Source organism: Clarias gariepinus, chromosome 20 (assembly GCF_024256425.1).
Source record: "Clarias gariepinus isolate MV-2021 ecotype Netherlands chromosome 20, CGAR_prim_01v2, whole genome shotgun sequence".
Lineage (NCBI taxonomy): Eukaryota > Metazoa > Chordata > Actinopteri > Siluriformes > Clariidae > Clarias > Clarias gariepinus.
Window position 1 is genome coordinate 23,017,637 of NC_071119.1, and position 17,270 is coordinate 23,034,906.

At 38.6% G+C, this 17,270-nt stretch overlaps 1 protein-coding gene across 1 annotated transcript in view; it reads left to right on the forward strand.

Annotated features, from left to right (window-relative positions):
• The window catches only part of lrba (LPS responsive beige-like anchor protein), a 225,622-nt gene that overhangs the window by 148,674 nt on the left and 59,678 nt on the right, over positions 1-17,270 (forward strand). Inside the window, exons 40-43 of the mRNA XM_053479877.1 lie at positions 5,271-5,388; positions 6,201-6,303; positions 10,550-10,665; positions 10,889-11,001. Of these exons, the coding sequence (XP_053335852.1) occupies positions 5,271-5,388; positions 6,201-6,303; positions 10,550-10,665; positions 10,889-11,001 (450 nt within the window). The remainder of the gene's footprint in view (positions 1-5,270; positions 5,389-6,200; positions 6,304-10,549; positions 10,666-10,888; positions 11,002-17,270) is intronic.

The following is a 17,270-nucleotide window of genomic DNA, read 5'->3' on the forward strand; positions in this document are numbered from 1 at the left end:
CCCATTCTGCACGTGTGTGAATGGTTTTGGTGTTGGCGTGCCATGGGTGTGTGATAGTGATGGATCACCACTCTTCCTCCTCCTCATTAATTTCATCACGTTATCGCCACACAGAGACGATCATACACCACACACACACACACACACACACACATCGACAAACCTTTAACATTCATTACACCCCAACAAGGTGATGTGCGACTCGGTTATACTTTACAGGCTTCTTTACAAGAAGTTCTGTCGTGTGTATATAAAGTGCTGTACTTTATATCTATCCCATAATTCCACTCAACATAGCTGTCATAGCAACCAGCTTAAAATAGCGTCTGGAAACCTCCACAGTCATATGCTTTAAAATAAAAAAATTAGATAAAATAAATTATATATATATATATATATATATATATATATATATATATATATATATATATATATATATCTTTCAGCATCAAACGTGCTGTGCTGTGACACAGTTGCTAGGCAACAGGAAGGCCACAAGCTACATAATGACGCAGGCTGAAGTTTTAGCGAGTTGAAAATCTTTACACAATCAGTTCTAAAGGTGCAGCAATGCTGAAAATGGAACAGAATGATCAGAAATGTTGATATTTCTCTCAGATACGTAGACAGACTGGTGAAAGAAGCGATCGTTCTGACTGAAACGACGCTGTAATTACGTTAGCATCAAGCGCTAACATTGAGCTCCATAATTATTCTGGGCGACGCAGTGTTGCGTCACAATTCGTCATGACAATGAGCTGTTGTGAAGTTTCCTCTTCACTGTTTTTCTCTTCAGTTTTCTTCTGACACGGCTGTTAGCCATTAGCTAGTGAGTCGCTCTGGTTTCTCTCAGGAAGCTTTTTCTCATCGCTGTCGCCTCCGGCTCACTCTGATTCGGTAAAGAGGTTTCTGAGTAGCTGCTTTGTGACATCGTTTATTCCACAGTGCGGCATGTGAATAAAAATCTAAGCGAATTGCTAATGATAAATCCTGTAACGTTGTGTTTTATACTTTTAGCACCACCACTGTCGAGTTCTCAAATTTTCAAAAAAGTGTTGATTAGCAATAAAAAAAACATAAATAAATAAAGAAACTCTGAGGAGCCTAGCAGCCTGTGCAATGTGTTATTGAACATATTATTTTTTTATTACAGATTTAACAATATGCTACATGGCTAAAATAACATGTAATTAAAAATTTTTACATTCTACAAATGAACTTGATCTTTTGTTGTTAAAATGTTCACAAGTTTAATGATAACATCAAGGATGCTAATTTGTTACCTTTGCTAACAAACTTTGAAAATATCCAATAAAGAATATGTACACTGTAGTAGGTAGGTGAGCTAGCTAGTTAGTTTCTTAAAGTAAACTTTAGATTCTTAGTGTTCTATGAGCAGCTAAATGATGTTAAGCGCTAGTTTAGCTTGCACACATTCATATAATTTCTCTTAGAAACTTTGAGCATTTAGAAAGAAACTTTCTTCTCTTTGTATTGTTTATTAAAATGTTCGAGGCTAATGATTACATCATCAAGGATGCTAATTTGTTACCTTAGTTAACAAATTTAGCTAGCTAAACATACCCAGTTAAGGATACATGTTTTGTAGTAAAAATGTGTTCTAGCAAGCAAGTTTCTTGAAGTAGATTTTGGATCCATAGCATCCTGTCAGTGGCTAAAAGATGCTAAGCGCTCGTTTAGCCTGCACACATTTACATACGTCTCCTGGAAACTTTTAGAAACCATTTAGAAAAAACTTTCTTGTCCTTCGTTGTTTGTTGAAATGTTCGTGAGTTTAATGATTACAACTTCAAGGATGTTTGTTTATTTCCTTAGCTAACAAACCTTGCTAGTTAAACATATCCAATAAAAAACATGCTCTGTAGTAAAACATGACCTAGCAAGCAAGTTTCTTGAAGTAGATTTTATATTCTTGGCTTCCAGTCAGCGGCTAAAAGATGCACCCAGACGTCTCCTAGAAACTTTGAATGTTTAGAAAGTTTCTCATCTTTTGTTGCTTGTTGAAACGATTAAGTGTTTAGCGATTACAACATTGAGGACATTCATCTATTGAAGAAGCCTTTAGACAAGCTTCATCATGTAGCGGTGTACGCTAACTTGCCTGTTTCCGTTCTTACTTAGCGTGTTAGCCAGACTGATACGATAGTTAACTGATTAGCTAAGATAAAATGTCAGCTGCGAAGATCAGTTAGCTGTTCTAATCGCCTGTAACATGCTCATAAGACTTCTGTTGACCTGGAAACGTGTCCGATTCCTAAGTATAAGGTCGAAATTGACTTTTTTTGCAATTCTCATTATATTATGTGCTATTGTTTCTATAGTAACAGCTAGCATGTGATCAAAGTCTACATCTCGGTATTTGTACACCGAGGCCGGTGAAGAGACTCGCATGACTCGCGTTGTTGGTGTTGTGTGTGGGGGTTTTCTTTTTTTTTTGGCTTTTTCTTATCGTTTCTGAAACAGCAGTGCTCCTGCTGCCCTTCACACACACTCTTTACACTCATTTATCTTAAAAAGAGAGGGATAGATAGGTCTGTCGCTCTCTCTCTCTCTCGTTCTCTCTTTCTTTCTCTCCCCCTTTTTTTGTGGCGCTGCATTTTCAATTAAATTCCATTCAGTTTTGTCAGAGACGGAGCACATGCTCTCCAGTGGCGGTCCCCAGTGTGTGTGTGTGTGTGTGTGTGTGTGGAGGTGCTTAGAGGATGTTGGCTCTTTTGGCAAGAGGACTGTATATGTGTGTGTGTGCATGTGTGTGCGTGTGCGTGTGTGTGTGTGATGTGTCCTTCTTCATCTCAGACTCATTTCTGTGCCTGACAGAGACAAATGACATCACTCAGAAATCAGACGCAGTCGCCGAAACAGGTCGAGTGGTTCCCAATGACACACACGCACACACACACACTTTCAGGATTCTTTGTTGTCTACTCGCTCCGCGCTTATGAGCCTCAGATCCTCGAAAGGCACTTCAGACGAGTGCGCACTATTTATTCTCTGATTTAATTCACTTACATTTAATCAGATAGGGCACAACGCCACACACGCTCACACGAATGTGTTAGAGAAACTGAACACACTCAAGGTCAAAGGTCACCTTTCCTTTCCCTCTGCTACTAGATTGCTTTACTGAGCGAGAGGAGCTGAGCGACATTGTTTTAGAAATCAGTTTTTTTTCTTTACTTGTTTTTTTTCCAAGGGTGTTGTTTTTTGGCACTTTTTTTTAAGTGAAAGAGAAGAAGAGAAATAAAAGTAAAAGTTGTCCAAAACGGCAACAAAACAAAAAAAGGTAAGAAAACAATGAAACAACTAAACTGAAAGAAAAAACCTTGCAAACTCACAAAAAGGAAACAAATGTAAAACATAATGAAAGGAAACTATGTAAAAAATGTAACCTAAACAAAACTGAAACAATAGCGTAGCAAACAAACTTTAAAAAAACAAAACAAAATAATCCTAAGGAAAAGTAATAATAATAATAATAATAAATAAATCCCAAAACCCAAAACATGGCAAAAAAATGTAACAAATGCAAAAATAAAACACAATAAAAGAAAACAAAAACAAAGTAAAGTAAAGATAAAAAACTAACGAGGCATAAATTAAAAACAAAAAAACAGCAGACAAAATAAAAAAAGCAAACAAATTAAACTCAAGTAAAAATAAACATTAAAAAAACTAAATATACTGTACAAACTCAAGAAAACTAACTTGAGTAAAACAAACACAAACTAATAACACAAAAATCTTTAAAAAAAAATGTATTATGTAGTATATATTTTTATGTATTGTAATTTTCAATTCTTTTTTTTAACATGTTTGTTTTCAGATTTTTCTCAGTCAGCGTTTGAGGAGAGTTTGCGATGTTAGCGGTGATAGTGTAGCGTCTATAATCCTCATTTAATTGAACTCCTGAGATTTTAGAGCACGAGTACATGTCTGACAGCAACCGTGACGCATCTGTGTGTGTGTGTGTGTGTGTGTGTGTGTGGGACCCAGCTGCTCTACTCGTTTAATGAGCTCTTCTCACCGCTAACGCTAACGTCAGTCGGCTAGCTGCCACATTTAAATATTTCTGATTAAGTCTCTTTTTAGAATCACAGGTCTCTTAAGGTTTTTTGGTTTAGCAGTAGTGTTTAGCCAACGTCTGTGTGTGTGTGTGTGTGTGTGTGTGTGTGTGTGAGTGAGTAAGTGAGTGAATTTGATCATTTCTGTTCAGACACATGGTGGGAAAGGTGACGTGATGAGTCTTGTTGATTATTTCATGCCAAATAAAGAAATAAATGGATTTTACAGTAAAGTAAAGAAGATGAAAAAGTAAAGAATGAATATAAAAAGAAGAAAGGAAACCTTTAAGGCTTTGATGTTTCTCCCTGAACAATATCTTCTGGACGGTTTCCTGGTTCTAAGTCAGACGATCAGAGCAGCGTCGAGAACTTTCCCCGTCAAGCGGTGATGTACTGATGATAAAGGGATGATAAAGGTGTGTGTCGTGTGTGTATTGACCGAGCGGTTATGAATGGATCGGCTCTCCCGAGTGAGTGTGTGTGAGTGTGTTACTGATCACCGTTTAGTGGAGTGTGCGCTTTTTCACGCAGACTGAATGGAGCTCGTTTGGCTCCTTAAAGAATCTCTGCTTGGTGAAGGTTGATCAATAAGACACATCCATCGTGCTGCCGCCGACCGGGTGCACGCGCCGTGATGAATGATCTCACACACACACACACACACACACACACACACACACACACACCTCCACACGTCAACTTCTCTCTCTTATTCTCAATCTGTTGCATCCTGCGTTCTGATTGGTCGGTAGGTGCTGCTTTTTAATTTTTTTTTGTTTTTTGTAAGGAGTCTCCAGTGTCCAGGGTTTGTTTATCATCACTGTAACATTACTAAAGAGGATGTTGTTTTGAAGAAAAGAAAAAAAAACATGACATGAAAAAAAAACCCTGTAATCTTGAAGTATAGCTGTAGTATAAGAGAAATAAAACACTTTCTTGAGTTGTGCTGTTATAGGAAACTAATCAACTCTAACTCATTACATCATTGTGTCCTTGATCCATTACATCATTGTGTCCTCGATTCTTTTTCCGTAAAAGTCACACACTGAGTGTTTTATTCCTCTTGTATTCTTCACATCCTCAAGCAAGTCATGCCCGGTTCTTAGATTTTTTTTTTTGTTTGTTTTTGTGTTGTTGTGTCTCTCACTCATCCCTCCACTATTTTCTCTCTCTGTCTCTGTCTCTTAGTTGTTGCCGTATGCGGACGGACTACACGGGAAGTGGATGTTCTCAGAGATCCGAGCGATCTTCTCGCGGCGGTACCTCCTGCAGAACACAGCGCTGGAGATCTTCTTAGCCAATCGGAGTAAGAGTTTACAATCGAGATATATTCATATACAGTCCTTTATCTTCAATGATGTAGGTTAAATTAAAGAATTAAGAGAAAATGTTTGACTGCAAAACAGCTATAGATATAAAAACTGGTTGTTTATGTAACAACCCCAGCAGCGACCTCATTTCCCCTCTCGTCTGTTTAAACCATCATCATCCTCGCTTGTTTCTCAAGTTAGATCGGTTTTATGCTCAAATGATTTGTAAAAAAAACATCCAGGTACAGGGATTGGAAGCCTGGAGGACTGTTCCTTGCCTTTAGTACGTCGTTGTTGCTATAGTAACCAGCTGATATTATCAGTAAGAAGGAGTCTCCAGTGTCAGAAATAAAGCTCTGCCATCGTTTTTAACGATTCGACTGATGACTTTTCACTTCAGAATCGAGTCGCGCTGTTTTCAGTTAGCGTTCTTACAAATGTTAAATGGTCTGATGAATTGCTTTAAAAAAATATTTTTAAAGCATGTGCTGCTGTTTAAATGTTCGTACAAAAGAGGGTATCGTCATTCCTGCTGCTCTTTCGGTTCACACTCCAGTCCAGCAGGTGGCGGTGTTGCACCAAACGCTTATTAATTCAGATGATGGATAGAGAAGCATTCTTTTTACAGGAAATACAAACTTGTTCTGAAAAGTACTTGCTAAGCATGCTTCTTCATCAAATATACTAAGCGGTCAGTGCAACACCGCCACCTGCTGGACTGGAGAGATTTTTTTTTTGTTGATTATTTTCCTCTAACAGGCTTCATGACTCTGATGATGTTCTGCTTCTTATCTGTTTCTCTCTTCAGCCTCGGTGATGTTTAACTTCGCCGACGCCGCGACGGTGAAGAAAGTGGTTCATGCGCTGCCCAGAGTCGGAGTCGGCACTAACTTCGGCCTCCCACAGACCAGGTGTGTGTGTGTGTGTGTGTGTGTATACGCTCTGTGTGGTTTTGACACATTGAGTTGACTACTGTTCTGACGTGAGAAAAAAAGCCTGAAACTCTGTTTGTGTGTGTGTTGATTTATTTAAATGTGTGTGTGTGTGTGTGTGTGTGGAGCCGGGGTGTACCACGGTCTAATTAGCTTCACACAAACACAATCCACATCATTTATTTATCTCCCCGCCTGGGAAGTAAACAGAGGGTGTACAGCGCCTGCAGGGCAAAGTGAAAGGAAACACACACACACACACACACACACACATATGCTGAGCTCAGTAGAATCTAAAGATCCTACAACAACAAACAAAGCCGCGGTTCCTCACACTGCTCTTTTGATATCTAATAATAATAATAATAATAATAATAATAAAAGTAATTTATTATTGTATAATTTTTTTGTTAATTCTATTGGAAGTGTGTGTGTGTGTGTGTGTGTGTGTGTGCTGACATTTTCAACACATTCCTCCACTCTTGGCTCCGGATTCCATCTCGTTATTGCCGTGATATTTCCAGAATCTTCCCCTACTGTCTCCGGCTCCGTTCCCCCCAGCGTTCCCCCGTAGCTCACTGCAGGTTTCCCCCCGAACATTCCGTGAACTTTTTCCATTTTTGTAAACGTCCTTGAAAATTGTCCCCGTCACATTCCTTGGACATTTTTCTAAAAGAAGTTTCCAAATCATTCCTATCATTTCCTTGACGTTACTTAATAATGTGTTTGTCCTGTCTCGCTAAGGTTTTTCCTGTTAACATAAAAGACACACTTTTATAAAGGTATAAAATAAAGACGATGCAGGCCTTAATGATCTGATGTTACATTTTAGCATTCAAGTATTGCTAGAGAGTGATTTATACTTTGATTAAAGGTGTCCAGTGCCGCTGTACGTCTCTCCTTTCAGGAGAATCTCTTCCTGTCTGAGCCCTAGTCACATGACTTCATGAAAAAAAATATATATTATTTAAAAAAATCGCAGTTTTAGCACTTTTCTTTGGTGAGGATTTTTCATGTTATATAAATTTTACATTTGAACTAAATAAATACTTAAGTCATTGTTTAAACATTCAGCTGTTACAACAATTATGAATCAGTTTTTAGGTAAACTTTAAACCAAATACATTTTACTTAAACTTACTTCTAACACTAAAAGGTAACCTTCAATTTCAGGGAATTTTTATTTTTTTTTAAACCTTGCCCAAAATTCTTCAAATGTGCTTCTAACTTTTTCCTCTCAAATATTTCCTAATACTTTTTTTTCTTAAAATTCTCTTAAAACCTCCATCAATGTTTTACCATTTTTAGCAAAAAATTCTTCTGTTTTCTTTGTTCTAAATTCTGTGTTCTTTAATATTTTATTTACTGCTCCATATTGTAAAAAAAAGTTACAAATTAAATATTTATATTTGTATAAATGACTTTAATTTTAATCTCTATAAATTTTTCTTATTCTTATTTTATTCTTGTCATAAAAAAGTAACTTAGAACTGAGAAACAATCAAAGAATTAAAATCGGGCCATTTGAAGCTACAAATGTGGGGGGGAAATCTTTACTAGCTACCTCATAAAATGAAACATTTTTAAAGATTTGCCAGAGTTCCCCCTGTTTTTACTTGATATTCAAAGATAGGTCTTTTAAGTGCATTAAAGTGACTTTTAACATACAATTATCTTATAAAATGTTTCCGGATTTTAATAGTTCTGAATTTTTTTATATACTGTATATATACCTGTATAATTTTGTTAACAGTTCTGTGTAGGATTTTTTTTACTTCATATTTTGTTTCCATAAAGTCAGGCATTCTTGTATTTTTTATTGCAGTCTTGAGGAATAGTTCTCTAGGCTTTCTAGTTTTTGGCAACTTTTTGTCTGTCATTATTTTTAGTCTAGTCTGTGTACCTGAGCAGTTTCAGAGGAATGTTTTTTGTTTGTTAAGCCACACAGTGCCCCATGAATCATATGTATTTTTTTTATATATATATATATATATATATATAATATTTATATATATATATATATATATATATAAGATATATACTGCCAATGCTGAAAGTTGATTGGTTGGAGCAGACGAGAGGGGAAATGAGGTCGCTGCTAAGGTTCTTAGATAAACAACCAGTTTTTAAATTGTATTTTTACGCACTTTGCAGCCTGTCGCAGTAAAACATTTCTTCCCATTTCCTTTATTTAATTTCATTTAAAATTTAAAAAACATAACTTTTGCACAGTACTGTATTTTTGCATAAATTTATTTAAATCACTTTTTTTAATATTGTGTTTATGTACTTTTCCCCTGATCGCTCCCATCCAGTTTTTCTATGACATCATAGTTGGAGTTCAAAGTATTAGAAGCTACAGTGATTTAAAATAATTTTAATTATAGAATAATTTATTAAATACATATTTAATGTGTTAGATAATATAATAATCTTTATTTTTATTTTTATTTTTTTTTACCCAAATTTTTTTTCAGACTTTCCGTAATATTTTAGGAACATTGTTAACAAATCTGGATGAAAAAATTACACAAGTTTAACATCCATGAAATCTTTTTTTCTTTTCTTTTCATAAGTCTCTCCTAAAATGACTTTTGTGCATGTTTTGTTTATTTATTTATGTTCCCTGACTGTTCCCATTCACTTGATCCCATGACATTCCTCTGACGTCCCCCCCTCTGGCGTTCCTGTCTCAGGTTATTTTTCCCCCCCAGCCTTCCTTAAATGTTCTTCCAGTGATGTGAACGCTCCATCAGGCGTTAATGAGTGTAATCACACACCCTGGCAGTGATGAATTCTCTAATTTGGCGTTGTGTTAATGGGAAGCTGGGTCATTTATTTTTGTGTCCATGACTGAGTAGCTCCCTCTCTCTCTTTCTGCCTCTCACACACACACACACTTCAAACACACTTAATATACTTTGAAACAGTAGTGTGTTCCCATATGGTGAAATGGTTCATGTGTATAAAGTGGATGGTTTGGGATCCGTGATCAAACACACATCGGCTCAATCTTAATTATTGAAGAATCTGTTGTAGTTGAATGAGACAGATTCAGCATTCGACTGTTTGTTATGGCTTCAGGGTTGCCAGGTCATAGCAAGATTTCAATCCTAAGTACGTTTTAAAAAGACCAAAAACCCAGCAGAAAAAATTTTTAGATTTCCTTCAATTTTCGCAATCTTTGCGTAGGGAAATAAGTTCACTGTTGTGCACACGCATTTCTAATTTGCAGTGAAACTTGAGACAGATATCACCCTCTACATTATTCTCCATTTACGTCTCTCAGTATTTGCAGTATATGTTACAACAGAAATTGTTCTGTGCATCTCAAATCCACCGTCCAGAATTAAACCCAATCCAAAATCTGTCCTGGTTTGACCTGACGACCCTCGTTTTTTATTAAATTGTGATTATTTTCCTCAAAACATGACTTTTGCAGAAGATTTCTTAACCTCAGTTTAAAGAACTGATTCTTCAAAATTCACAGATTTATTACTGTTTTATCATTGTAAACTCATCTTAGGGAAGTACAAATGCAGAAAGCAAGGATGTAATTGTTTGGCGATTATCTGCATTTCTTTTTACATTTATTTATTTAATTTCTTTTGCATTCTTCTGAAATTTTGTGACTATTCCGCACTTATTTACCCAATTTTTTATTTTCGGGAATTTTCCATAATATTTCAGGAACATTTACAACTCTGGGTTGAAAAATTACATAAAAGTTCATAAATATCCATGAAATCTTCTTTAATTTTCCTTTTATAACGCTCTCCTAAAATAGCAGAAATGGTGCAGTTAGAACAGCTTAGTTGTTTAACTTATAATCTTGTAATAACAATATCATAGGAATTTAATCATGTTAGTAAAATCGAATTGGACAAAATTAAATCACAAATGAAAAACTTGCGAAGTTTTAAAAACACCCCCTAACAAGAAAAATGTAGTTAAAATGCCAAAGGAAACCGGTTTACTGTTGCTGTGAGCCGCCATTTAGTTCTGACATCAAATGTGTTTATCACCGATAAGTTGGTTCTCCTGCATGTTGCATATGATTGCATTTTTTCTTGGCTAAGGTCAGGCTTTTTTAAATTCTGACCACGGTGAGAATCTTAGATGTAGGACATACGCCGGGAACTTTAGACCATACAGTTCTCTTACTTCTTCGGCTATTCTGGATCTAAATACCTTTTTGAACTGTTTCTTTTTCTCCTCCACGCAGGCGGATTTCTCTAGCGACTCCTAAACAGCTCTTTAAAGCCTCCAACATGACTCAACGCTGGCAGAAACGCGAAATCTCCAACTTCGAGTACCTCATGTTCCTCAACACCATTGCAGGTGATAACGCACGTGAAGACACACACTCGCTCAAAGACGAATGCGTTTAATAATAACTGTTATTTCAACCAGTTTTATTTAAATGTGATGTGTAGAACTCATTAGGATTTGAGTTCAGAGAGGAAATACGAGTAGGAAGTAGAAAATGTGGCACTAGGACAACCTGCGGAACGAGAAACTATGAATCTGCTAATCAGTGACACGTTGTTTATCTCATCTACAGGACGCACATTTAACGACCTGAATCAGTATCCCGTGTTTCCCTGGATCATCAGCAACTACGACAGTGAAGAGCTCGACCTCACACTGCCCAGCAATTACAGAGATCTGAGCAAGGTACACACACACACATAACACACACAGAGCCATAATCCAAATGTCTCTTCAAATATCTTATTTGGAGATTGACAGTTGGAAAGACACGAGTACACTGTATTGTTGAAAAGACTAAGTGAGACTGGGAGACAGAGAGGCTGAGAATAACAGACAGACTGAGAATCCCAGACGGACTAAGAGAGACAGATGGACAAATTGAGTGAGACTGGGAGAGAGACAGACTGAGAGAGACAGTTGGAAAAATTGAGAGAGACTGGGAGAGTGAGACAGAATCCGAGACAGACTTAGAGAGACAGATGGACAGATTGAAAGAGACAGACTAAGAATCAGAGAAAAACTGAAAGAGACAGATAGACAAAATGAAAGTGTCTGGAAGAGAGACAAATCAGAGACGGGCTGAGAATCAGAGACAAACTGAAAGAGACAGATGGACAGATCGAAAGTGAGTGATCGAGAATCAGAGACAGACTAAGGGAGACAGGTGGACAGATTTAGAGAGACAAACTGAGAATCAGAGATGGACTAAGAGAGACAGGTGGACAGATTGAGAGAGACTGGGAGAGAGACAGACTGAGAATCAGAGATGGACTAAGGGGGACAGATGGACAGATTGAGAGAGACTGGGAGAGAAACGGACTGAGAATCAGATACAGACTAGGAGAGATTGATGGGCGGGCTGCAGAGACAGACTGAGAGAGACTGGGAGAGACGGACTGGGAATCACAGACAGACGGACAGGCTTATAAAGACAAATGGATGGAGTGAGAATCATAGACAGACTAAAAAAGAAAGTTGTATAGACTAAAAGAGACTGCCTCTACCTTTATCAGCATGTCTGTGATTCTCACTCCGTCCATCTGTGTCTCTCAGTCTGTCCATCCGTCTCACTCAGTCTGTTCAACTCTCTCTCTCTGTCTGAGTCTCAGTCTGTTTCTCTCCCAGTCTCTCTTAGTCTGAGAGAAACAGCTGGGCAAACTGGGAGAGACTGAAAGAGAAACAGACTGAGAATCACCGACAGACATTGAGAAATTCATACGGAAGTCGGATAAAAACAACAGAGAGATAAAGATGGACAGACTGAGCGACAGACTGAGAGAATTACAGACAAAGAGATTAACAAAGACGTACAGAAAGACAAATGAAAACAACTTGGAGAAAAAGGATGGACAGGCTGAGATGTCCAATATAGTGTGTGTGTGTCCTACACATTTTGTGTACTACACACTGGTCTGATCCACACCCCTCACCCACACCCCTCACTCTGGTCCCACTCTGTTTCCCTGAGGAGCCAATTAACACACACACACACACACACACACACACACACACACACACACACACACACACACACACACAGACACAGTTATAGCCTTAGTCTCTTGTTTGTCTACTGTACACCACTGTTTTTGGTTTTATGTCTCTCACGTTGTGTGTGTTTAGATGAGAACTGAATAGACCCTGTATGCTTTGATCTAACGTTTAAATGTTTAAAATACTATTACAATTCCTTTCCTCTCTGAGTTCTTTATTTCTTTACAACTGTTTTTTTTTGTAGTTTTATAGTGAATCTAGATCTGAGCGAGAGATCACACTGACTGATCCTCACACCTCGTTAGGAGTGTGTGTTGTGCCCATGAGCGTGTCCATAAAGTGCAAAGTCAATGTCTGCATTTCACTGTCTGACAGATGCCCTGCTGGTATCTTAAGAACTTTCAGATCCTTATACATATCTGAAGGAAAAAATAAATAAATAAATATATATATATACAGTGAGGTCAATAAGTATTTGATCACTCTGTGATTTTGCAAGTTCTCTTAAAAATCATGGAGGGGTCTACAATTTTCAGCATAGGTGCATTTCCACTGTGAGAGACAGAATCTAAAAAGAAAAATCCGGAAATCACATTGTATGATTTTTTTAACAATTTATTTGTGAATTACTGTGTCAAATAAGTATTTGATCACTTGTTTATTAGCCCAATTTCTGACCCTCAAAGACTGTTATTTTGCTTTTAAATAGTCCGTATGCTTCTTACGGAGCCACTCCTTGGTTTTCCTGGCTGTGTGCTTTGGGTCATTGTCATGTTGGAAGACCCAGCCACGACCCATCTTTAATGCTCTGTCTGAGGGAAGGAGGTTTTTGCCCAATATGTCACAATACATGGCCCCGTTCATCCTCTCCTTAATACAGTGCAGTCGTCCTGTGCAGAAAAACATCCCCAGAGCATGATGCTTCCAGCCCCATGCTTCACTGTAGGTATGGTATTATTGGGATAATACAGTACTTAACATTCTTCTTCCTCCAAACACGGCGAATGGAGTTAAGACCGAAAAGTTCCACTTTGTTCTCATCTGAACCAGGACTCTCTCCCATGACTTCTCTGGATCATCCAGATGTTCCCTGGCAAACGTCAGACGGGCCTGGACATGGGCTGACGATGGTCCCAGCTCTCTTCACGGGATTGACCAGCTTCTCCTGGGTAGTTCTGGGCTGATTCTTCACCATTCTTTGCATCATTGATACCCCATGTATCTACTTAGACTTTGGCTGATTGTGGGGGGCACAGGCGTCTTTATGACAGCTAACGACCTCGAACAGGTGCTACTAATTTAGAATCATGAGCAGAGTGTAGCTGGACTATTTAAAAGCAAAATAACAGGTCTTTGAGGGTCAAAAATCTGGCTGAAAAGCAAGTGATTAAATACTTATTTGACACAGTAATTCACAAATAAATTGTTAAAAAAATCATACAATGTGATTTTCAGATTTTTCTTTTTAGATTATCACAGTGGAAATGCACCTATGCTAAAAAATTGTAGACCCCTCCATGATTTTTAAGTAAGAGAACTTGCAAAATCACAGCGTGATCAAATACTCATTGACCTCACTGTACAGGTATGTGTATATGTATATATACTACCACCAGAAGAACATACTGAAGCAGAACATCAGTATGTTCTTCTGGTGGTCCAGGTCTGTGATTATTTTCTCCTTTGAGACCAGCGCTGCCCTGCCATGGGTGTTTGTCCAGATCTCTGTAGAATTGTCTGTGTCTTAACTTGATCTTGACAAGTTCTGTTTTCTGTCTTATTGCTGGATATGACCCAGCTCTCTTTGTGAGTACACTGTCTTTATGTCAGTAAGTTAACCGTATCCATGAGTTACTGTAGTGAGTACACTGTGTCAGTGAGTACACTGTATCATTGTGTCAGTGAGTACACTGTATCATTGTGTCAGTGAGTACACTGTATCATTGTGTCAGTGAGTACACTGTATCATTGTGTCAGTGAGTACACTGTATCATTGTGTCAGTGAGTACACTGTATCATTGTGTCAGTGAGTACACTGTATCATTGTGTCAGTAAGTACACTGTGACAATGAGATCATTGCATCAGTAAGACTATAGTGTACTATCATAACATAATATCATTGTTACTGAGTACTCTGTCGTTGTGTCAGTGAGTACACTGTATCATTGTGTCAGTGAGTACACTGTATCATTGTGTCAGTGAGTACATTGTGTCAGTGAGTACACTGTATCATTGTGTCAGTGAGTACACTGTATCATTGTGTCAGTGAGTACACTGTATCATTGTGTCAGTGAGTACACTGTATCATTGTGTCAGTGAGTACATTGTGTCAGTGAGTACACTGTATCATTGTGTCAGTGAGTACACTGTATCATTGTGTCCGTGAGTACACTGCGTCATTGTGTCAGTGAGTACATTGTGTCAGTGAGTACACTGTATCATTGTGTCAGTGAGTACACTGTATCATTGTGTCAGTGAGTACACTGTATCATTGTGTCAGTAAGTACACTGTGACAATGAGATCATTGCATCAGTGAGACTATAGTGTACTATCATAACATAATATCATTGTTACTGAGTACTCTGTCGTTGTGTCAGTGAGTACTCTGTCGTTGTGTCAGTGAGTACTCTGTCGTTGTGTCAGTGAGTACTCTGTCGTTGTGTCAGTGAGTACTCTGTCGTTGTGTCAGTGATTACACTGTTGATGTGTTAGTGAGTACACTGTATCATTGTGTCAGTGAGTACCCTGTCGTTGTGTCAGTAAGTACCCTGTCGTTGTGTCAGTAAGTACCCTGTCGTTGTGTCAGTAAGTACCCTGTCGTTGTGTCAGTGAGTACACTGTATCATTGTGTCAGTGAGTACACTGTATCATTGTGTCAGTGAGTACATTGTGTCAGTGAGTACACTGTATCATTGTGTCAGTGAGTACACTGTATCATTGTGTCAGTGAGTACACTGTATCATTGTGTCAGTGAGTACACTGTATCATTGTGTCAGTGAGTACATTGTGTCAGTGAGTACACTGTATCATTGTGTCAGTGAGTACACTGTATCATTGTGTCCGTGAGTACACTGCGTCATTGTGTCAGTGAGTACATTGTGTCAGTGAGTACACTGTATCATTGTGTCAGTGAGTACACTGTATCATTGTGTCAGTGAGTACACTGTATCATTGTGTCAGTAAGTACACTGTGACAATGAGATCATTGCATCAGTGAGACTATAGTGTACTATCATAACATAATATCATTGTTACTGAGTACTCTGTCGTTGTGTCAGTGAGTACTCTGTCGTTGTGTCAGTGAGTACTCTGTCGTTGTGTCAGTGAGTACTCTGTCGTTGTGTCGGTGAGTACTCTGTCGTTGTGTCGGTGATTACACTGTTGGTGTGTTAGTGAGTACACTGTATCATTGTGTCAGTGAGTACCCTGTCGTTGTGTCAGTAAGTACCCTGTCGTTGTGTCAGTAAGTACCCTGTCGTTGTGTCAGTAAGTACCCTGTCGTTGTGTCAGTGAGTACCCTGTCGTTGCGTTGTGTCAGTGAGTACCCTGTCGTTGTGTCAGTGAGTACCCTGTCGTTGTGTCAGTGAGTACTCTGTCGTTGTGTCAGTGAGTACCCTGCCGGGACAGTCCCGGCATCACTGTCGTTGTGTCAGTGATTACACTGTTATTGTGTCAGTGAGTACCTTATTGTTGTGTCAGTGAGTACCCTGTCATTGTGTCAGTGAGTACCCTGTCGTTGTGTCAGTGAGTACCCTGTCGTTGTGTCAGTGAGTACCCTGTCGTTGTGTCAGTGATTACCCTGTCGTTGTGTCAGTGAGTACCCTGTCGTTGTGTCAGTGATTACCCTGTCGTCGTGTCAGTGAGTACCCTGTCGTCGTGTCAGTGATTACCCTGTCGTTGTGTCAGTGATTACCCTGTCGTTGTGTCAGTGATTACCCTGTCGTTGTGTCAGTGAGTACCCTGTCGTCGTGTCAGTGATTACCCTGTCGTTTTGTCAGTGAGTACCCTGTCGTTGTGTCAGTGTTTACACTGTGTATGTGTGTGTGTGTAACAGTGAGTACACTGTGTATGTGTGTGTGTGTGTGTGTAACAGTGAGTACACTGTGTATGTGTGTGTGTGTAACAGTAAGTACACTGTGTGTGTGTGTGTGTGTGTGCGTGTAACAGTGAGTACACTGTGTGTGTGTAACAGTGAATAGACTGTGTGTAAATTTACAATCTGATCGATCTTCTCCTCCTCCAAAAGAATGCTCTTTACCCATCGTGCATTAGGATGATGACTGAGCATCCCGATGTGTATTTAAACCACGCCACCCCAACTCACTCCACCACACACACACACACTCACACACACTTTACCCCCCACCCCTGCTCTAGCCCTCCCCCACCCCTCCACCCCGACTCCAGTCTCCAGTATCAGTGTAAGAGCATGCACTCTGTGTAATGGCGTTCAGGAGCGGGGGAATAAATCAGAGCGAGGGAGCGCTAATGGAAGATAGACGAGTGCGGAGGCAGCCGAATGTACACTTACGCACTTTAGCAGGAACGCTAACGGGGCGCTCCCTCGCTGATTTATTGACCTGATGAGGAAGAAAATGAAGAATTTCCTCCCAGAGATTACCAAACGCGCTTGTTTTTCTCGTCGTTATTACTGATTTATCATTGCTAGCTTTAGCCTGTTAGCTGCGGCTAGCATTGTACAATGTCCACGGACAAACAAATAAACAAATGCAGTGTATTTTAAAGTAAACAAAAGTTTATTTTATTTATGTATTTGCACTATATATACATTTATAATGTTACTTTTTAAATAAACAACATTTAAATGTATTTGGTGATATGTTTTAGTATTATTTAATTAAGTATTTGAGTTAATTGGTTTAAATATGAACTTAATTGATGATAATTGATTTTTTAGAAATATTATTTTCAGCTCATTTAATATTAAAGGCACTC